Source organism: Phacochoerus africanus, chromosome 1 (assembly GCF_016906955.1).
Source record: "Phacochoerus africanus isolate WHEZ1 chromosome 1, ROS_Pafr_v1, whole genome shotgun sequence".
Classification (NCBI taxonomy): Eukaryota; Metazoa; Chordata; class Mammalia; order Artiodactyla; family Suidae; genus Phacochoerus; species Phacochoerus africanus.
In genome coordinates this window covers 213,560,312-213,583,621 of record NC_062544.1, presented here as the reverse complement: position 1 = coordinate 213,583,621, position 23,310 = coordinate 213,560,312, and the positions used below count along the sequence as shown (strand labels likewise).

The 23,310-nt window shown below is 39.6% G+C and overlaps 1 protein-coding gene across 3 annotated transcripts in view; it reads left to right on the top strand.

Moving 5' to 3' along the window:
• Positions 1–23,310, top strand: part of SENP5 (SUMO specific peptidase 5) — a 77,042-nt gene that overhangs the window by 34,758 nt on the left and 18,974 nt on the right. For all 3 annotated transcript variants that reach the window (XM_047789490.1, XM_047789471.1, XM_047789480.1), the window contains exons 3-6: positions 5,814–5,919; positions 6,370–6,508; positions 6,771–6,818; positions 9,299–9,376. In XM_047789490.1, coding sequence (XP_047645446.1) covers positions 5,814–5,919; positions 6,370–6,508; positions 6,771–6,818; positions 9,299–9,376 — 371 coding nt within the window. The remainder of the gene's footprint in view (positions 1–5,813; positions 5,920–6,369; positions 6,509–6,770; positions 6,819–9,298; positions 9,377–23,310) is intronic.

Sequence of the window (23,310 nt, the reverse complement as noted above, 5' to 3'; positions counted from 1 at the left end):
TGTATCATTTAGAATCTCTGTTGCCTTATTGATTTTCTTTCTCAAAAATATGTCCATTGATGTGAACAAGGTGTTAAAGTCTGCTACTACTATTGTATTCTCATCAGTTTCTCCTTTCATGTCTCTTAGTATTTGTTTTATGTATTCAAGTACTCCTGTGTTGGGTGCATATCATATATGTTGATGAGTATAATATCCTCTCCTTGTACTGATCCTTTTATCATTGTATAGTGTCCCTCTTTATCTTTCTTTATAGCAATTATTTTAATGTCTATTTTGTATGTTAAAAGTATTGTGACCCCTGTTTTCTTTTTGTTTCCTTTTTTGATTTGTTGACTTACTTACTTACTTTCTTTCTTTCTTTTTGCCTTTTCTAGGGGTGCACCCTCGGCATATGGAGGTTCCCAAGCTAGGGGTCTAATCGGAGCTGTAGCCTCTGGTCTACACCAGAACCACAGCAAATGGGGATTTGAGCCACATCTGTGACCTACACCACAGCTCATGGCAATGCTTGATCCTTAACCCACTGAGCAAGGCCAGGGATTGAACCCAGAACATCATGGTTCCTAGTCGGATTCATTAACCATTGAGCCACAACGGTAATTCCTCTCTTTCTTTTGTTTTTTGGGCCACACCCAGCATATGGAGGTTCTTGGGCTAGGGGTCAGATCAGAGCTACAGCTGCCTGTCTTTGCCATAGCCACAGCAATGTGGTATCCAAGCCACATCTTCGACCTACACCATGGCTCACAGCCTGCTGGATCTTTAACCCAATAAGTGAGGCCAGGGATGGAAGCCACATCCTCATGGGTCCTAGTTGGGTTTGGTAACTGCTGAGCCATGATGGGAACTCCCTGCTGATTTTCTTTTGCATTATGCTTATGTTTCCTTCTTTTTTGCTTTTGTGAATCTATTGTATGTTTTTGATTTGTGTTTGCCCTGTTTTTCAAGTATGTTAGCCCCTTCCTGTATCTACCTGCTTTAGTCAGATAGGCTCAAACATGTTCTAGAAAAAAAGTACATTTTCTTACTTTTCCTCCACCACATTTTATGATTTTGATGTACTCTTTTACACCTTCATGTTCATCCTTTTGCTCTTTGTTGAGGTTATCATCATTTTCACAGATTTTTTTTAATTTTTAAAATATGTGTACCGACTTAAGTGATTTACTTCCCAATTATGGGAAAATCTATTCTCTTTCTTATAGATACATCTTTTCTATTTAGAGAAGACCTTTCAATATTTCCTTTAGGATAGGCTTAGTATTGATGCATTCTTTTAGTTTTTAGTTGTGTGAGAAATTCTTTATCCTTCTAATTTTTTTTTTTTTGTCTTTTTGCCATTTCTTGGACCGCTCCCCTGGCATATGGAGGTTCCCAGGCTAGGGGTCGAATTGGAGCTGCAGCCGCCAGCCTACGCCAGAGCCACAGCAACGCGGGATCCGAGCCGCGTCTGCAACCTACACCACAGCTCACGGCAATGCCAGATCGTTAACCCACTGAGCAAGGGCAGGGACCGAACCGGCAACCTCATGGTTCCTAGTTGGATTCGTTAACCACTGCGCCACGACGGGAACTCCTTTTTTTTTTTTTTAAAGGCCTCATCTGTGACATATGGAAGTTCCTGGATGAGGGAATGAATCCAAGCTGTAGCTGCAACCTACACCTCAGCTGCAGCCACACTGGATCCTTTATCTCACTGTGCTGGGCCAGGGATCAGACCCAAAGTTCTGCAGCAACCCAAGCCACTGCAGTTGGATTCTTAACTTACTGTTCCACAGCAGGAACTCCTCTCCTTCTATTTTAAATGATAATCTTGTTGGGTAGGGTATCCTAGATTGCATATTTTTCCTTTTCTGGACCTTAATATATCTTGCCACTCCCTTCTGTCTTGCAGTGTTCGTGTAGAGAAATCAGCTCGTAGCCTTATGGGGGGTTCCCTTGTAATCAACTCTGTTCTTTCTGCATTTAGAATCCTCTCTTTAACTTTTGCCATTTTTATTTATTGTAATATGTCTTGGTGTAGGTCTCTTTGGGTTCATCTTATTGGGGCCTTCTGTACTTCCAGCACCTGAATACCTGTTACCTTTAGGTTTGGGATGTTTTCAGCTATAATTTCTTCAAATCTGTTTTCAGTGCCCTTTTCTCTTCTCCTTCTGGGATCCCTGTATAAGTAGATTTTATTATTCCATAGGTCTCTTACATTGTTTTCTTTCTTTTTCTTTTTTTTTTATTTGGGTTTCTGTCTGTTGTTCTGATTGAGCAATTTCCATTGTTCTGTCTTCCAGATTGCTTTCTTATTCTGCATTATTCATTCTGCTATTCTTGCCTTTAGTTCAGCTTTCATCTCTGCAAATGAATTTTTTAATTTTCTTGCCTCCTTCCTTTAGTTTTTAGTTCCTTTTTACAGTAATCTGCATTTCACTTGATATCCTTTCTTAATTCCTTCAGTGTTTTCATCATCTCCTTTTTGAACTTGATGTCTGTTAAACTGAGGAGGTCTGTTTCATTGTTTGTTCTTTGAGAGGAATTCTCTTGATCTTATTAGGAAGGGGTTCCTCTGCTTTTTCATTGAACTTATATTTCTCTTGCTGTATGAGTTTAGGAGAAACAGTTACCTACTGTGGTCTTGGAGGGCTAATTTTTAAAATTATTTTTGACTGCATGCACAAGTTACCAGACCAGGGATCGAATGTAAGACATAGCAGTAACCAGAGCCACAGCAGTGACAGTGCCAGATCCTTCACTTGTGAGCCATCAGGGAACTCCTTTGAGGACTGTTTATGTGGGAACCTTCCTTGGTAGCCTATGTGGGTTTAATATTTTTTGGTGTGAGGGTTGTTTTTAGCATGTATGCTTACCACCTACCTCTTCCCTCAGTGTTTGCTGGCTGTTAGCCCCTTGACAGGAGGTATGATTGGTGTTAGGACCAGAGCCTGCACTGGATATTGAACAAGGCCTCCTCTTTGCTGTTTTGTTGTCCCTGCCCTGTCAGGGTCATGGTCTCCTCCCTAGTTGTTATATTAAAAGCCTCTAGATGCGTTTCTGAGCTGCAGTGTAAGATAGGTGGGATTGGAACACTCCCAGTGGGGGAGAAGCCTCTGAGTATTCCTCTGTCAGAGTTGTCTTGCTGATCTATGTGCTTTGTTATGTCAATTGTCACCTGTTGTGTTGTGGGGGCTCACAGTTAAACTTTTTTTGTTTGTTTTTTTGCTTTTTAGGGCCACACCTGCAGCCTGTGGACGTTCCCAGGCAAGAGGTTGAATTGGCGCCACAGCTACCAGCCTATGCCATAGCAACGTGGGATCCAAGCTGCTTCTGTGACCTCATGGCAACGCTGGATCCTTAACCCACTGGGTGAGGCCCAGGATCGAACCTGCATCTTCATGGATATTAGTCAAGTTTGTTATTGCTGAGCCACAACGGGAATTCCACAAATACACTGTTGTTGGTACTGCTCTTGGCCCTGCCTCAACTGTGGGAATGCTGGCAATTTGCCTGGGTATCTCTCAGGTGTTGTTTTCAAGAAGCCCACCAGCGTAGGTCTACTGAAGTCAGGTCCCAGGACAGCAGTAGTTATGCACTTAGACCTGCTGTGGAAGCTATGGAGGCAGCTTAGAACCTGGCCTGGCCCAGCCCTTGAGTGCGTGTGCCCCCAAAGCCCACAGCTGCAAAAGCCAGACCTGTCCCAGACATGGGACCACCCGTTATCCGTTTGGATGCCCTCAAGTGCTAAATTTAGAAAGCCAGAGGTGGAGGTGTAAATCTGAGGCTCCTGCAGCCTTGGGGAGAGATTTCAGGTCTGCTCTCCAAGTTGTACAGCCCCTGGGCTTAGCTGTGGTTTCAGCCCCACCTCTGCATGTGCCTAACTTGTAGGCATCTGTTTCTGGCACCTGCTGAGGTGGTGGCTGGGGCATGGGAGCCAGCCAAGGTGATGGCTGGGGCTGGGGAGCTGGCTGAGGTGTTGCTCTCCTGCGGCCCATGGAGGTGGGGCCAGAGCACAGAGAGTTCCCTTCGTGGCTCAGCAGTTAACCAACCTGATTAGGCTCCATGAGGGTGCTGATTTGATCCCTGGCCTTGTTCAGTGGGTTAAGGATCCAGCGTTGCCGCAAGCTGTGGTGTAGGTTGTAGACGCGGGTTGGCTCCCGAGTGACTGTGGCTGTGGCATAGGACAAGATCTTTCTTGTCTTTACAGATGTTTGAGGTCTTCTGCTAATGTTCAGTATGTTTTCTGCAGACTTGTTCCATTTGTAGGTGTATTTTTGATGTATTTATAGGAGGAGGTAAGTTTCTCGTCGTACTACATCATCACAATTGGAGTTCTGCTATTTCTTATTTGAGGAGTCTCAATTAAGGTTGCTGGGCCTAAAGTTTAATTTTTTGTTATTAGGAGCAATATATTTGTATAAAATTTATTTCTTAAATGCAGTTTCTCAAATGTTGGGATTCTTTATCTTTTATTTGAGTCTACTTTTCCATGCAGACACAAGGCTATGCTTATTAGCGTTATGTAGACAAACATAGGTTGAGTGGCTTCCTAGTTTAGAAGCCCCAAAATCTTCATCTCCTACTTTGACTGAACTGGAACATGAAACTCCCTTTCTGTCTTCTGTATGCCTAAACCAGGCATAAGCAAACCAGTTCCTGCTTACTGTGCTCTTGTCTTAAGCTTTTCAAATTGGGAGCCACTCTAGTGGGAGACTAACAGGAGCAGATTTTTCACACCTTTGTTTGCTCCTCTCCCATACAAAACACTCTATTCCCAGGATAGTTACTCTGTTATGATCATTCCTGTCCATTTTATATTTATAATGGCTTAGCAGAGGCCATTCTCAAAGTTAGAAAGGGGGCTGGGTAAAGTAATTGACTAACAGTCCTCGTTTCTTCCATCTTAACTCAGTGGACTTAACTGTCAGACTGTTGGTTAGCCAGACTGCTGCTCTCCCCAGTCAGCATCATGAATAGGGTGAGTCATATCTGCACATCTGTGACCCTCTAAACCTTTCCTCAGCTTCTGTGAATTCACTTAGAAATAATGTCCTGATTTTATTCCCTAGGGTATTTTTAGGTATATTTCTTCAGTGGATCCTCTTGGAAGCTATTAAAATGCATATACATATTCCTTAAATTGACCAGAAGACCAGCCTGTATTCTGGTCAAGAAGTTATCCTTTAATTCTATTTCCTCTTTTAAAGTATGCCTCACCAAAAACATAAAATATGCCTTACCAGCTCTTATCGAGTTAAGCTAACCTCATAGGTTTATGCAGTATCATGAGTAGAATAACTATCAAATTGTATGATATAAAAATTGCCTTAGAATTTGTCCCTTGTTACGAGATGTGAAATTTCATACCTTTATCAAATAATAAATGCAATGAGTGTCCCCAACAATTCCCTTTGTGATTTTTTAAAAACATAATTTCTTCAATTACCAAATGCAGTGGATACATTTAACCAGGTGATTAAGCCCTTTAGATTTTAGCTTTCGGAGATAGGATTCTATTGAAATATGTCAGTCTTTAATTTCAGCTAGCCATTCTCTTTCCAACAGTACATTAGTAGCTTACAAATCCAATGTGAAATGATGCCTTGGAGCATTTCTGTCTAGCTTGGAAAGCTGAGGGCCTGCTTGATTGATTGATTTTAATTTTTTAACGAAACATAACTTTGGAAAGGTTTTTTTTTTTTATAGCATGTATACTTAGTAATACGGGTTAAATGTAAAGTGTTGTGTATAGATTAAGTATTGGGATAGTGACTTTGCTGAAAACGCCTTTTCCGTCTTAATTTTTCTTCTTTGCTTTATTTAAGGATTCCTAGATGAGGTTATGAAGAAGTATGGCAGTTTGGTCCCACTCAGTGAAAAAGATGTCCTTGGAAGATTGAAAGATGTCTTTAATGAAGACTTTTCTAATAGGTTTGTCAATGATGCTTAAGCCCTTGAAAAGAAAATTGTTGGCTTATATATCTTTTCTCTTTATTTAAAAAAAACAAGCCAAATATTTATCAATAAATCAAGTTGAGGGAGTTCCCGTCGTGGCACAGTGGTTAACGAATCTGACTAGGAACCATGAGGTTGCGGGTTCGGTCCCTACCCTTGCTCAGTGGGTTAACGATCCGGCGTTGCCGTGAGCTGTGGTGTAGGTTGCAGACACGGCTCGGATCCCGAGTTGCTGTGGCTCTGGCGTAGGCCGTTGGCTACAGCTCCGATTCAACCCCTGGCCTGGGAACCTCCATATGCCGCGGGAGCGGCCCAAGAAATAGCAACAATAACAACAACAACAAAAGACAAATAAATAAATAAATAAATAAATCAAGTTGAGCTTATGTTTTCTTTACCTTTTCTTTCAAAATATTTCTGTTTCAGAAAACCTTTTATCAATAGGGAAATAACAAACTATCGGGCCAGACATCAAAAATGCAACTTCCGCGTCTTCTACAATAAGCACATGCTGGATATGGACGATCTGGCAACCCTCGATGGTCAGAATTGGCTGAACGACCAGGTAAGTATATTGTATATTGTCAGTGTAGAAAAGTTGCAGAGGATGTTGAACAATAAAATAGATTAATAACCTCTGTATTGGCCTCACAGTTATCTTTTGGAATCAAGAATTCTTTATTCCTTACTCAAGTGACTCATTTAGCAACCCAGTGTCTGAAAGGTTTGATTACTGAGCATAGCAGCAGTATGTTATTCATTTCTGAGTAGGATGTTCTCTGAATTTTATAGGATTAGTAAGCTGGTTTTATGTTGACTTTTTATAGGTCATTAATATGTATGGTGAGCTGATAATGGATGCAGTCCCAGACAAAGTAAGTGAAAACTTCCTCTTCAGGAGAAAGAGTCCTTTGTATTAAAGGAAGAATTTTGTGTTTAACTTTATGTAATTATTTGATATTTCTTAGATTTTTTTAAAGCTTTTTTTTTTTTTTTTTTTTCTTTTTAGGCCATATCTGCAGCATATGGAGGTTCCCAGGCTAGGGGTCAAATCAGCTGCAGCCGCAGGCCCACGCCACAGCCACAGCAATGAGGAATCTGAGCTGCATCTGTGACCCACACCACACACAGCTCATGGCAATGCCAGATCTCTAACCCACTGAGTGAGGCCAAGGATCGAACCCACATCTTCATGGATAAGTCGTCGGGTTTGCTACCGCTGAGCGACAATGGGAACTCTTAAAAAGGTTTTTTGTCTTGATCATGTGCTAGGGTTGGGAATAAGTTCCATAAAATCATTTCACCATAAGAAAGTCAGGATGCCAGTGTTTTTCTGCTTATTTGTTTCAGAGTGGGTGTGTTTTTTGCTGTCTTGAGGAGGATTTTTTTTTCCAGTGGGGAAATTCACAAAAAAAGACTGTTTGCTTTGAGCTTTTAAATATAACTTAATGTCCCTCCCTTTAAAAATGTAGTAAAATAGTATACATCTTTGCTTATTCTTGAATTAAAACACAAACTTAAACTCTACAATTCCCTTAAGAGCTTATTAGTTACATATCAAAGCTATTTTTTCAATGTATTAAATTTGCTTTCTGAGTACTCAAATTGCCTGATGGGGCAGCCTTTAATTTCAACAAGCAAAACCTTTCCAAGTAATTTATGAACATTTATAAATCTAATAATTTACACAGGTAAACAATCTCAGATTCCAACAATATTAATATAGACAAAATGTCATAACTTTCTACTTAAAATCAAAAATCTGTTAATACATTTTAAGTTGGAATCATGAAGTTAATGTCAGATTCTCTATTCTGTCAAATTCTCTTAATCATCAGAAAGTTTAAATATGAACATACAGATGATTTTTACCATGAAAGGATTAATTTCAATAGTGTAATTTCCCTTCATTACCACCACATTTAATTCTAAACCTTCACTGGATGAAAAAAGTACTAAGGTGATGTTTCTCAGTGTAACCCCCAAACCAGCAGCATCAGAATCACCTAGGAATTTACTAGGAATGCAGATTTGTGGATACAGCTCACACCTACTGAATTAGAAATTGGAGGTGGGGAACTGTGATTTGTATTTTAACAAGCCCTCCAGATTTTGAGGCACTCAAAATTGGAGAATCACTGCCTAGAGATAGCTACTATAAGCCTATTGTAATTGATACCTTAAGCTGCATGGTTCTCATAACAAATGTGCATCAGAATCTTTAGAAACCAGAGTGCTGACCCCACTCACATGGTTTCTGCTTTAGTAGGTCTGGAGTAGGGTCTGAGAATTTACATTATAACAAATTCTCAGGTGATGCTGATACTGCTGATCTGATGGCCACACCCTGAGAACCTCAGCTGCGGGAACAGTTTTATCATCTCAAGTTAGTGTTACTAAAGTTACTAAGTGAACACTTTAAGACCATAGTATGCTTGCCTATCTTAGTCAAGCTGATAAAGCCAAGGGTGCAGGACATGATGCTCCATATGACTAGGGTAACTTTTTTCAGTGCTAGAAATGATCATGCTAAGGTCTTTTTATAGTTGTCATGACTAGAGAAGTCTCCAAATCAACATCCTTCAGATGGGGGTTAGTTTTGTAATCCATATACCTGGACTTCAAGGTAATTGTTACATCATTCTTTCAACTTTATCACTTATTATTTCCTCTTTGTCTGACTGGATTAAGGCAGTCTATTTACTGCCCTATTCCAGTTCTAACTATGCACTACAGCTATAAGGTTACTCTAAGGAAAAATTGAAACATTCTTCTTAGAATCATGTAATGTATGTTTGGTCTTTTTAGGGGAGGGTGCTGTCCCACAGCATATGGAGTTCCTGGGCCAGGGATCAGATCCAAGCCATAGTTGTGACCTACAGCCCACTCCTGTAACCCACCTGTGTCCTGGTGTTGCAGATGCCACCAATCGCATTGGTCTTTTTTTTTTTTTCCTGTCTTTTTAGGGCCTCACCCACGGCATATGGAAGTCTCTAGGCTAGAGATCAAATTTGAGCTGCAGCTGCTGGCCTACACCACAGCCACAGCAACATGGGCTTTGAGCCACATCTGTGACCTACACTACAGCTCATGGCAACGCCAGATCCTTAACCCACTGAGCAAGAGCAAGGCCAAGGATCGAACCTGTGTCCTCATGGATTACTAGTTGGGTTCATTACTCCAGAGCCATGACAGGAACTCCCTGGTCATCATTTTTAAGATGAAACTTTTCCTCTTTTTTTTTTTTTTTTTGTCTGTCTTACATTCAGGGATTTTTATATTTTCATTTTCTTTTGAAGTTAAGGCTGGGCACAGCCTAATATAATGTGAGTGCTTGTATTTGATATCCTTCTAGGTTCACTTCTTCAACAGCTTTTTTCATAGACAGCTGGTAACCAAAGGATATAATGGAGTAAAAAGATGGACTAAAAAGGTATTCTCTTTATTTCTTTTTTTCTCTAAATTCAAAATGCACATAATAAGCCACTTTGAGTGGAAGGAAAACTTTATTGCCAATATGATGTTAATTAGAAATAGATTCTTTAATGTAAGTTGTTTTTTACTGTTTCTTTAAAATCTTTTTTTTTGACAGATAAGCTATTAAAACTCTTGAGTCTATCCAGTTGATTGGAATATGCTGTAACAGAAAGCACTGGATTGGAAGCTAATAGTTCTGACATTGCTGTTAGCTGGCTCTGCAACTTGGACAGGACATTTAATTTGAGTTTTAAATTTCAGATTGCTTATTTATAAAACAAAATGATAAATCAGAGTAATCCCTAAGGGTCTTTCCAAACTTAATTTCTCTCTGTGTTCATTGAATATATCAGAAACATTATTTTAAAAGCCTGTTGGTATTCTGTTTTTGATATTTTGAAAAAAAATTACCACAAGTTCAAATTCCATAGTCATAGGTTTAGAGATATTGTAACCTTTTACTTTTCTGTACTGGATGGGTTAGAGAAATTAGGAGTAAGTCTTCTCTTACATAGTTGTGGGTAGAAATAATTTTTTACAAAGTACGAACACCTGATTGAACATTGCTATGTAGATAATATGTGCAAGGTATCATCAGTAGTACCAGGATAAACTAAATGTAGTTGAAGAGTGCAGATCTGAGGAAACAGGTATAATGAACTCAGGATCAGATCTGCATTTGTATCTTGGCATAGCCACTTAAGTAGCTGTAAAATCCTGGGCAAATTACTTAATTCCTTTAAGTATCAGTTTCCTCATCCATAAAATAGGAGTATCAGTTGTATTTGTCTTGTGAGGAATATATGAGATAATGCATGAAAACCATTGAGCACATGATAAATGCACATTAAGTCATAATCGTTTTTATACTATAATGGTAGAAGCATGGGAGAACAGTAGTGTAGCTGGAATGGAGAGAGCAAAGAACAGAATGGCATGAAGTGGATCTGATCCAGAGATATACGGCCTTGAGGTTTATGTTTTTTGTTTTTTTGTGTGTTTTTTTTTGCTATTTTTTTTATTACTCAAATGAATTTATCACATCTGTAGTTGTATAATGATCATAACAATCTGATTTCACAGGATTTCCATCCCACAGCCCAAGCACATCCCCCCACCCCCAAACTGTTTCCTCCAGAGACCATAAGTTTTTCAATGTCTGTGAGTCAGCATCTATTCTGCAAAGAAGTTCCGTCTGTCCTTTTTTCAGATTCCACATGTCAGTGAAAGCATTTATGTTGGTGTCTCATTGTATGGCTGACTTCACTTAGCATGATCGTTTCTAGGTCCATCCATGTTGCTAAAAATGCTGGTATTTCATTCATTTTAATGGCTGAGTAATATTCCATTGTGTGTATGTACCACATCTTCTTGATCCACTCCTCTGTCGGAGGACATTTAGGTTGTTTCCATGCCTTGGCTATTGTAAATAGTGCTGCAATGAACATTGGAGTACATGTGTCTTTTCGAGTCGTGGTTTTCTCTGGATAGATGCCCAGGAGTGGGATTGCTGGGTCAAATGGTAGTTCTATGTTTAGTTTTCTGAGGCATCTCCATACTGCTTTCCACAGCGGTTGCACCAATTTACAATCCCACCAACAGTGTGCTAGGGTTCCCTTTTCTCCACACCCTCTCCATCACTTATTGTTTGTAGACTTTTTGACGATGGCCATTCTGGCTGGTGTAACTTGGTACCTCATGGTGGATTTGATTTGCATTTCTCTAATAATGAGTGATGTTGAACATCTCTTCATGTGTTTTTTGGCCATCCGTATATCTTCTTTGGAAAATTGTCTGTCTAGATCTTCTGCCCCTTTTTTGATGGGGTTGCTTGTTTTTTTTCATATTGAGCTGCAGAAGGTGTTTATAAATTTTGGAGATTAATCCCTTGTCAGTAGCTTCCTTTGCAAATATTTTCTCCCATTCTGTGGGTTGTCTTTTCATTTTCTTCAGGGTTTCTTTTGCTATGCAGAAACTTTGAAGTTTCATTAGGCCCCATTTGTTTATTTTTGTTTTTATTGTCATTACTCTAAGAGATGGATCTGAGAAGATGTTGCTGTTGTTTATGTCAGAGAGTGTTTGGCCTATGTTTTCCTCTAAGAGTTTTATAGTGTCTGGTCTTATATCTAGTGTCTTTAATCCATTTTGAGTTTATTTTTGTGTATGGTGTTAGGGAGTGTTCTGATTTCATTCTTTTCCATGTGGCTGTCCAGTTTTCCCAGCACCACTTATTGAAGGGGCTGTCTTTTCTCCATTGTATAGTCTTGCCTCCTTTGTCATAGATTAGTTGGCTGTAGTTGCATGGGTTTAACTCTGGGCTTTCTATCCTGTTCCACTGATCTACATTTCTGTCTTTGTGCCAGTACCATGCGGTTTTGATGACTGTTGCTTTGTAGTATAGTCTGAAGTCCGGGAGCCTGATTCCTCCAGCTCCATTTTTCTTTCTCAGGATGGCTTTGGCTATTCTGGGTCTTTTGTGCTTCCAAACAACCTTTAAAATATTTTGTTTGAGTTCTGTGAAAAATGTCCTTGGTAATTTGATAGGGATTGCATTGAATCTGTAGATTGCCGTGGGTAGTATAGTCATTTTGATAATATTAACTCTTCCAATCCTCGAGCATGGTATGTCTTTCCATCTATTTGTGTCATCTTTGATTTCTTTCATCAGTGTCTTACAGTTTTCAGAGTACAGGTGTCTTGTCTCTTTAGGTAGGTTTACGCCTAGGTATTTTATTCTTTTGGATGTGATGGTAAACGGGATTGCTTGCCTAACTTCTTTGTCTGCTCTTTCATTGTTAGTGTATAGAAATGCCATCGATTTCTGTGTATTAATTTTGTATCCTGCAACTCTGCCAAATTCGTGGATGAGCTCTAACAGTTTTCTGGTAGAGTCTTTAGGATTCTCTAGGTATGGTATCATGTCATCTGCAGATAGTGGTAGTTTTACTTCTTCCTTTCCAATTTGGATTCCTTTTATTTCTTGTACTTCTCTGATTGCCGTGGCTAGGACTTCCAGAACTATGTTGAAGAGTAGTGGCGAGAGCGGACATCCTTGTCTTGTTCCTGATCTCAGCGGGAATTCTTTCAGCTTTTCACCATTGAGAATGATGTTTGCTGTGGGTTTGTCATATGTGGCCTTTATCATGTTGAGGTGGGTTCCCTCTATGCCCATTTTCTGAAGGGTTTTTATCAGAAATAGGTGTTGGATTTGGTCAAAGGCTTTTTCTGCATCTATTGAGAGGATCATATGGTTTTTGTTCTTCAGTTTGTTATTGTGGTGTATCACACTGATGGATTTGCGGGTACTGGAGAACCCTTGCATCCCTTGGTTAAATCCCGCTTGAGCATAATGTATAATCCTTTTAATGTATTGTTGGACGTGGTTTGCTAGTATTTTGTTGAGGATTTTTGCGTCGATGTTCATCAGCAAAATTGGCCTGTAGTTTTCTTTTTTTGTGGTATCTTTGTCTGGTTTTGGTACCAGGGTGATGGTGGCCTCATAGAATGAGTTTGGGAGTGTCCCTTCCTCTGCAATTTTTTTAAATAGTTTCAGAAGGATAGGTGTTAGCTCTTCTCTAAACGTTTGATAGAATTTGCCTCTGAAGCCATCTGGTCCTGGACTTTTGTTTGTTGGAAGTTTTTTAATCACAGTTTCAATTTCAGTTCTTGTGATTGGTCCATTCGTCTTTTCTATTTCATCTTGGTTTCGTCTTGGAAGATTGTACTTTTCTAAGAATTTGTCCATTTCCTCTAGGTTTTCCATTTTATTGGCATATAGTTGCATATAGTAGTCTCTTATGACCCTTTGTATTTCTGTGATGTCCGTTGTTACTTCTCCTTTTTCCTTTCTAATTTTATTGATTTGAGTCCTCTCTCTTGTTTGCTTGATAAGTCTGGCTAAGGGTTATCAATTTTGTTGATCTTTTCAAAGAACCAGCTTTTCGTTTCATTGATCTTTTCTGTGGTTTTCTTTGTTTCTGTTTCATTGATTTCTGCTCTGATTTTCATGATTTCTTTCCTTCCACTAACTTTAGGTCTTGTCTGTTCTTCTCTCTTGAGCTGCTTTAGCTGTAAAGTTATGTTGTTTATTTGATCTTTTTCTTGTTTCCTGAGGTGGGCTTGTATTGCTATAATATTTCCTCTGAGAACAGCTTTTGCTGCATCCCCTAGGTTTTGGAGTGTTGTGTCTTTGTTTGCATTTGCTTCTAGGTATTTTTTAATTCCTCTGTGATTTCTTCAGTGACCCATTGGTTGTTTTTTGTTTTGTTTTGTTTTTTGTCTTTTGTCTTTTGTTTTTTTGTTGTTGTTGTTGCTGCTATTTCTTGGGCTGCTCCCGAAGCATATGGAGGTTCCCAGGCTAGGGGTTGAATCGGAGCTGTAGCCACCAGCCTACTCCAGAGCCACAGCAACGCGGAATCCGAGCCACGTCTGCAACCTACACCACAGCTCACGGCAACGCCGGATCCTTAACCCACTGAGCAAGGGCAGGAACCGAACCTGCAACCTCATTGTTCCTAGTCGAATTCGTTAACCACTGCGCCACGACGGGAACTCCCCCATTGGTTGTTTAGTAGCATGTTGTTTAGTCTCCATGTGTTTGTGTTTTTTGCAGTTTTTTCTTATTGTTGATTTCCAGTCGTATAGTGTTGTGGTCGGAAAAGATGCTTGATATGATTTCAATTTTCTTAAAGTTACTGAGGTTGGATTTGCAGCCCAGGATATGTTCCATCTTAGAGAATGTTCCATGTGCACTTGAGAAGAATGTGTATTCTGTTGCTTTTGGATGGAATGTCCTATAAATATCTATTAAATCCGTCTGGTTTAATGCATCATTCAGGGCCTGTTTCCTTATTGATTTTCTGTCTGGTTGATCTGTCCATTGCTGTCAGTGGGGTGTTAAAGTCCCCGACTATGATTGTGTTATTTTCGATTTGTCTTTTTAAGGTTGTTAGCAGTTGCCTAATATATTGTGGTGAACCTATGTTGGGTGCATTGATATTTAAAATTATTATATCTTCTTCTTGGATTGATCTTTTGATCAGTATGTAATGTCCTTCTTTGTCCCTTAAAATATTCTTCATTTTAAAGTCTATTTTGTCTGATATGAGTATTGCTACTCCAGCTTTCTTTTGATCCCTGTTTGCGTGAAATATTTTCTTCCATCCTCTGAGTTTCAATTTGTATGTGCCCCTAGAAGTGAAGTGGGTCTCTTGAAGACAGCATATATATGGGTCTTGTTTTTGTATCCAATCAGCCAGTCTATGTCTTTTGGTTGGGGCATTTAGTCCATTAACATTTAAGGTAATTATTGATATGTATTTTCTTATTGCCATTTTATTAATTGCTTTGGATTTGTTTTTGCTGCTCTTTTTTCTTTCCTCCTTCTTTTGTTCTTTTCTGGCTAGAGAAGTTCCTTTAGTATTTGTTATAAGGTTGGTTTAGTGTTGCTGAATTCTCTCTGCTTTTGCTTATCTGTGAAGGTTTTGATTTCTCCTTCAAATCTGAATGAGAGCCTTGCTGGGTAGAGTAATCTTGGTTGAAGGTTTTTCCTTTCATCATTTAAGTGTTAAGTATATCATGCCACTCCCTTCTGGCCTGCAGAGTTTCTGCTGAAAAATCTGCCAATAACCTTATTGGGATTCCCTTGTATGTTATTTGTTTCTTTTCCCTAGCTGCTTTCAAGATTTTCTCTTCGTCTTTAACTTTGATTAATATGTGTCTCGGGGTGTTCCTCCTTGGGTTTATTTTATATGGTACTCCTTGTACTTCCTGGATTTGAGTGAGTGATTCCTTCCCATGTTAGGGAAGTTTTTGGCTATTATGTCTTGGAATTTTTTTTTCTGTCTCCTCTCTCTCTCCTCCTTCTGGCACCCCTATAATACGGATGTTGATGCGTTTAACATTGTCCCAGAGTTCTCTGAGACAATCTTCATTCCTTTTCAGTCTTTTTTCTCTTTTCTGTTCCACAGCCGTAATTTCCATTAATCTGTCCTCCACCTCACTTATTCGTTCTTCTGTCTCCTGTATTCTGCTGTTAGCTGCTTCTAGTGAATTTTTTATTTCATTTATTGTATTTTGCATCTCTTCTTGTTTAAGTTTTTTGTCTTGTATCTCTTCGGTCAGTGTTTCCTGTAGATTATCCATCTTTGCATCCAGTTTATTTCCAGTGTCTTGCATCATCTTCAGCATCATCAGTCTAAAGTCTTTTTCTTGGAGGCTGAGAATCTCCTCATTGCTTAGCCGATTTTCTGGAGTTTTTCCTTTCTCCCTCATCTGAGTTATGGTTCTCTGTCTTTCATTTCTATAGGTTTTTGGTGTGGTGACCTTTTTACAGATAATAGAGTTTTAACCTCTCTTACTTCTGGTGTCTGCCCCCCATGTGGCTGAAGTCGGTATGGGGGCTTGCTGTAGGCTTCCTGATGGGAGGGGCTAATGCCTGCCCACTGGTGAGTGGAGCCGATTGTAATCCCTCTGGTGGGTGGGGCTTAGTCTCTGGGTGGGATTAGAGGCCGCTGTGTGCCTGAGGGGTCTTTAGGTAGCCTGTTTACTGAGGGGTGGGGCTGTGATCCCACCTGGATTGCTGCTTGCCCTGGGGCTTCTCAGCACTGACTGATGGGTGGGGCCATATTCTCCCAAAATGGCCACCTCCAGACAAAGGCACGGCTGCTGAATATTCCCGAGAGTTTTGTTTTCAATGTCCTTCCCTCACAACAAGCCACGTTCACCCTTGCTTTCCCAGGATGTCCCCCAAGAACTGCAGTCAGGTTTGACCCAGATTCCTATGGAGACTTTGCTTTGCTCTGTGACCTAGTGCATGTGAAAGTCTGTGTGCGCCTTTTAAGAATGGGGTCTCTGTTTCCCCCAGTCCTGTGGAGCTCCTGCGCACAAGCCCCACTGGCCTTCAATGCCAGATGCTCCAGGGGCTCTTTCTCCCGGTGCCAGATCCCCACATGTGGAAGTTTGATGTGGGGCTCAGAACTGTCACTCCTGTAGGTGAGTCTCTGTGAACCAGTTAGTTTTCAGTCTGTGGAGTTTCCCACCCAGGAGGTATGGGGTTGTTTGTATCACGAAATCACCTCTCATACCTCTTGATTTGTCCTCTTTTTCTTCTTGAGTATAATATCTTTTTTAAGGTTTCCGGTCCATTTGGGTGAAGAATGTTCAGTCTTTTGTTGTGAATTTTGTTGTTTTTAGGAGAGAAGTTGAGCTCCAGTCCTTCTATTCTGCCATCTTAATCCCGTCCGCCGAGGTTTATGTTATTTGTATTTTATCCTAAATGTATAAGAATCTATTGAAGGGTTTTTTTCCCCTTTAATTGTGATTATTAAAAATTTTTTTTCATTATAGCTGATTTACAATGTTCTTTCAATTTCTGCTGTACAGCAAAGTGACCCAGTTATATATACATACATTCTTTTTCTTGTATTATCCTCCATCATGCTCCATCATAAGTGATTAGATATGTTCTCTGTGCTATATATAGCAGAATCTCATTGCCTATCCACTCTAAATGCAATAGTTTGCATCTGCTAATCCTAAACTCCAAGTCTATCCCACTCCCTCCCCCTTGGCAACCACAAGTCTGTTCTCCAAGTCGATGAGTTTATTTCTTTCCTGTAGATAGGTTCATTTGTGCCATATATTAGATTCCAGATATAAGTGATATCATAGGGCATTTGTCGTCTTCTTTCTGACTTACTTCACTTAGTATGAAAGTCTCTAGTTCCATTCATGTTGCTGCAAATGTCATTATTTGGTTCTTTTTTATGGCTGAGTAGTATTCCATTGTGTGTATGTACTACTACTTCTTAATCCATTTATCTGTCCATGTCTTGGCTATTGTGAATAGTGCTTCAGTGAACATAGGGGTGCATGTATCTTTTTCATTGGAAGTGTTGTCTGGATATATGCCCAGGAGTGGGATTGCTAGGTCATACGGTAGCTCTACATTTAGTTTTCTGAGGTACCTTCATACAGTTTTCCATAGTGATTGTACCAATTTACATTCCCACTAACGGTGAAGAAGGGTCCCCTTTTCTCCACACTCTCTCCAGCATTTGTTATTTATAGACTTGATGGCCATTCTGACTGGTGTGAAGTGGTGCCTCATTGTAGTTTTGATTTGCATTTCTCTAAGAATTAGTGATGTTGCACATTTTTTCATGTGGTTATTGACTGTATGTCTTCTTTGGAGAAATGTTTATTTAGGTCTTCTGCCCACTTGTCAATTGGGTTGTTTGTTTGTTTTTTTTTTGCTTTTGAGCTTATGATTGTTTATATATTTTGGAAATGAAGCCCTTGTTGGTTGCATCATTCCATAGGTTGTCTTTTTTTTTTTTTTTTTTTTTTTTTAGGCCTGTGCCTGTGGCATATGAAAGTTCCCAGGCTAGGGGTGAAAATGGAGCTACAGCTGCCGGCCCACACCACAGCCCCAGCAACATGGGATCTGAACCACGTCTATGAACCATACTGCAGCTCACAGCAGTACAGGATCTTCAACTCACTGAGCAAGGCCAGGGATTGAACCCAAGTTCGTGTGGATACTGCTCAGGTTCGTTAGCACTGATCCATGACAGTAGTGTTTATGGTTTCCTTGCTGTGCAAAAGCTTATGTTTGATTAGGTCCCATTTGTTTATTTTTGTTTTTATTTCTATTGCTTTGGAAGACTGACCTAAGAAAACATTTGTGAGGTTGGTGCCAGAGAATGTTTTGCCTATGTTCTCTTCCAGGGGTTTTATGGTTTCTCATCTTATATTTAAGTCTTTAAGCCATTTTGAGTTTATTTTTGTGCATGGTGTGAGGGTGTGTTCCAGTTTCATTGATTTACATGCAGCTGTCCAGTTTCCTAGCACCACTTGCTGAAGAGACTGTCTTTTTCCAATTTTATATTCTCGCCTTCTTTGTCAAAGATTAATTGACCGTAGGTGTCTGGGTTTATTTCTGGGTTCTCTGTTCTGTTCCATTTGTCCGTATGTCTGTTTCTGTACAAAACTGTCTTGATGACTGTAGCTTTGTAATATTGTCTGAAGTCTGGGAGAGTTATGCCTCCTGCTTGGTTTTTGTTCCTCAGGATTTCTTTGACAACTCTGTGTCTTTTCTGGTTCCATTTAAATTTTGGGTTGTTGGTTCTAGTTCTGTGAAAAATGTTATAGGTAATTTGATAGGGATTGCATTGAATCTGTATATTGCTTTGGGTAGTATGGCCAGTTAAATTATATTCTTCTAATCCAGGACCATGGGATATATTTAATTTCCTTGATTAATGTTTTCTGGTTCTCAGTATATGAGTCTATCATCTCCTTGGTCAGGTTTATTGTTAGGTGTTTATTTGGGGTGTGATTTTAAAAGGTATTATATTTTTACATTTCTTTTGTTTGTCTGATTGCTGTGGCTAGGACTTCCAATACTAACTTGAATAAAAACGGTGAGAGTGGCATCCTTGTCTTGTTCCAGATTTTGGCAGGAAGGCTTTCAGGTTTTCTTCATTGAGTATTGTATTGGCTGTGGGTTTGTCATAAATGGCTTTTATTATGGTAAGGTATGTTTCCTCTATACCCACTTTTCTTTTTGTCTTTTTTTCTCTCTTTTTTTTTTTTTTTGTTGTTGTTGTTGTTGTTGTTGTTGTTGCTATTTCTTGGGCCACTCCCGCAGCACATGGAGGTTCCCAGGCTAGGGGTTGAATCGGAGCTGTAGCCACCGGCCTAGCCAGAGCCATAGCAACGTGGGATCCGAGCCACGTCTGCAACCTACACCACAGCTCACGGCAATGCTGGATCCTTAACCCACTGAGCAAGGGCAGGGACCAAACCCGCAACCTCATGGTTCCTAGTCGGATTCATTAACCACTACGCCACGACGGGAACTCCTATACCCACTTTTTTATCATGAATGGATGTTGGATTTTGTCAGATTCTTTTTCTGCATCTATTGAGATGATCATGTGGTTTTTTATTTTTGTTTTGTTAATGTAGTGTATGACGTTGATTCATTTGCATATGTTGAAACATCCTTGTGAACTTGAGATGAATCCCACTTGGTCATGGTATATGATCTTTTTATATGTTGTATTTGGTTGGCCAAAATTTTGTTTAGAATTTTTGTGTGTGTATTCATCAAAGATATTGGCCTATAATTTTCTTTTTTGGTAGTATCCTTGGTTTTGATATTAGGGTAATGGTGGTGTCATTGAATGTCTTTGGGATTATTTCTTCTTCAGCCTTTTGGAAAATTTTAAGAAGAATGTGTATAAATTCTTGTTTGTATGTTTGGTAGAATTCAACTGTGAAGCCATCTGGTCCTAGACTTTTGTTTGTAGGGAGTGTTTTACATATTCAGTTTCATTTCTAGTGATGAGTCTGTCTAATTGATCTCTTTCTTCTTGATTCAGTTTTGGTGGGCTGTATGTCTCTAGAATGTTGTCCATTTCTTCTAGGTTGTCAAATTTGTTAGCATATAATTGTTCGTTGTATTCTCCTACGGTTTTTTGTATTTTTGCAATACCTGTTGAGCTTTCTCCTTTTTCGTTTCTTACTTTGAGTTCGTTCTTTCCTCTTCTTGGTGAGTCTTGCCAGACATCTGTCAATTTTGTTTACCCTTTCAAAGAACCAGCTCTTGGTTTTATTGATTTTTTTTTATCTTTTTTTTTTGTCTTTTTGCTATTTCTTGGGCCGCTTCCGTGGCATATGGAGATTCCCAGGCTAGGGGTCCAATCGGAGGAGCTGTAGCCACCGGCCTACGCCAGAGCCACAGCAATGCAGTATCCAAGCCACGTCTGCAACCTACACCACAGCTCACAGCAACGCCGGATCGTTAACCCACTGAGCAAGGGCAGGGACCGAACCCTCAACCTCATGGTTCCTAGTCGGATTCGTTAACCACTGCGCCACAATGGGAACTCCTGATTTTTTTTTTTTTTATCATTTTTAATCCCTATTTTATTGATTTCTTCTTTGATCTTTATCATTTCCTTCCCTCTGCTGACTTTAGGTTTTGTTTGTTGTTCTTTTTCTAATTCTTTTAGGTGGTGGCTTAAGTTGCTGATTTGAGATTTTTTTCTTTTTTGAAGAAGGCCTGCATTGTTATGAAATTCCCTCCTAAGCACTGTGTTTATGGCATCACAGATTTTGAATTGCTGTGTTTTCATTATCATTTGTCTGAAGGTATTTGTGTGTGTGTGTGTGTGTGTGTCTTTTTAGAGCCACACCCACGGCATATGGAAGTTCCCAGGCTAGGGGTCAAACTGGAGCTGTAGCTGCCAGCCTCCACCACAGCCACCGCAACGCAGGATCTGAGCTGTGTCTGTGACCTACATGTAGCACAGCTCATGGCAATGCCGGATCCCTAACCCGCTGAATGAGGCCAGGGATCGAACCCATGTCTTCATGGATACTAGTTGGGTTTGTTAACCACAGAGCCAGGATGAGAACTCCCAAGGTATTTTTTTTAATTTCCCTTTTGATTTCCTTGTTGACCTATTGATTTTTTAGTAGCATGTTGTTTAGTCTCCATGTAGTCAGTTTTTTTCTCATTTCTTTTCCTGTGGTTGATTTCTAGTTTCATGCCATTGTGTTCAAAGAAGAGAGTTGAAATAATTTCTATACTCTTAAATTTGTTGAGATTAGTTTTGTGCCCAGTATGTGATCAGTCCTTGAGAATATTCCATGTTCACTTTGAAAATAATGTACATTCTGATTTTTTTGGATGTAATGTCCTGAAAATATCAGTTAAGTATAACTTTCTGTGTGTCATTTAGGTCTCTGTTGCCTCATTGATTTTCTGTCTAGAGGCTCTGTCCATTGATGTTAGTGAGGTGTTTAAGTTTCCTACTATTACTGTATTTCCATCAGTTTCTCCTTTTATGTCTGTTAGTATTTGTTATACATATTTTAGGTGCTCCTATATCAGGGGCACTTATATTAATGAGTGTAATATCCTCTTCTTGAATGGATCCATTTATCATTAAATAGTGTCCTTCTTTCTCTTTTTTTATGGCCTTTGTTTTAAAGTATTTTTTCTGATAGGAGTATTTCAACTCCTGCATTCCTGTCTTTTCCATTTGCATGAAATATCTTTGTCTATCCCCTCATTTTGAATTTGTGTCCTTTGCCCTAAGGTGAGTCTCTTGTAGGCAACATATTTTTATCCAGTCTGTCACTCTATGTCTTTTGATGGGACCAATGACATTTAAGGTGATTATTGATAAATATGTATTTATTGCCATTTTAAATCGTTTTCCAGTTGATTCTATGTTTCTCCCTTGTTCCAATTTTTTTTTTTTGGTTAGATTATTTCCTTTTATTTTATGCTTGTGTCCTCTTCTTTTTAGCTTTTGTGAATGTATTGTTGGGATTTGATTTGTGGTTGCTCTGTTTTTCAGGTATGTTAACCCCTTCCTACATATGCGTCCTTTAGCCTGATAGTCATAGACGCTTAAACATATTCTAAAGAAAAAAATCTAGATTTTCTTACTTTCCTTCCCTATATTTTATGATTTCAATATCCTTTTTTAAACATCTTCATGTTTATCGTTTTGCTGTTCCCTGTGTTAATAGGTTTTGTTTTATTCCTTTAGATCTGTATATTGGCTCATTTAAGTGATTGCTTCCCAGTAGTGATTTCCCCCATCTTATTTCTTACTTTTTTCGCTTTTTAGGCCTGCACCTGCGACATATGGAAGTTCCCAGGCTAGGGGTCAAATTGGAGCCACAGCTGCCAGCCTACACCACAGCCACACAATGTGGGATCTGAGCCACATCTGCCACCTACACCACAGCTCATAAAAACACCAGATCCTTGACCCATTGAGCAAGGCCAGGGATCAAACCCGCATCTTCATGAATACTAGTCAGGTTTGTTTCTGCTCTACCGCAATGGAAACTCCATCCTGTTTCTTCTTACTTCTTTTTTATTTAGAGGAGCCCTTTCAGTGTTTCTTTTAGAATGTATTTAGTATTGCTGTACTCTTTTAGTTTTTGTTTGTTGGGAAAATTCTTTACTTCTCCTTCTATTTTATTTCATTTCATTTTTCTCTTTATTTTTTAGGGCCACACCCGTGGCATATGGAAGTTTCAGGCTAGAGATCAAATCGGAGCTGCAGCCTCCAGCCTACAGCACAGCCAGAGCAACGCTGGATCCAAGCTGCATCTGTGACCTACACCACAGCTTATGGCAATGCTGGATCCTTAACCCACTGAGGGAGGCCAGGGATGGAACCTGCATCCTCATGGTTACTAGTAGGGTTCATTGCCGCTGAGCCACAACGGGAACTCCTCATTTTCTATTTTAAATGATATTCTTGCTGGGTAGAGTGTTCCGCACATTTTTCCCTTTTAGAACTTTGAGTATGCCTTGCCACTCTCTTCTGGCTTGTAGTGTTTCTCTAGAGAAATCAGCTGATAGCTTGATGGGGGTTCCCTTTTCATTAACTTTTAGTTTTTCTTTTGCTGCCTTTAGAATCCTCTCTTTGTCTTTGCCTTTTGCCATTTTTACTATAATATGTCTTGGTGTGGGCCTGTTTGGGTTCAGCTTGTTTGGGGCTTTTTATGCTTCCTGTGTCTTGATATCTGTTTCCTTTAGATTTGAAACATTTTCAGCCACAGTTTCTTCAAATATATCTTCAATCCCTTTTTCTTCTCCTTCTGTAATCTCTATTTTGCACAGATTGACCTGCTCTGTATTATCCTGTAGATCCCTTATATTGCTTTGATCTTTTTTCATTTGGTTTTCTGTTTGCTGTCCTGGTTGGTTGATTTCCGTTATTCTATCTCTCAAGTCACTAATTTGTTCCTCTGCATTATTCATTCTGCTCTTCAGTGCCTTTAACTCAGCTTCCACCTCTGCAAATGAATTTTCCACTTTTTCTTGGCTCCTCCTTATATTTTTTAGTTACT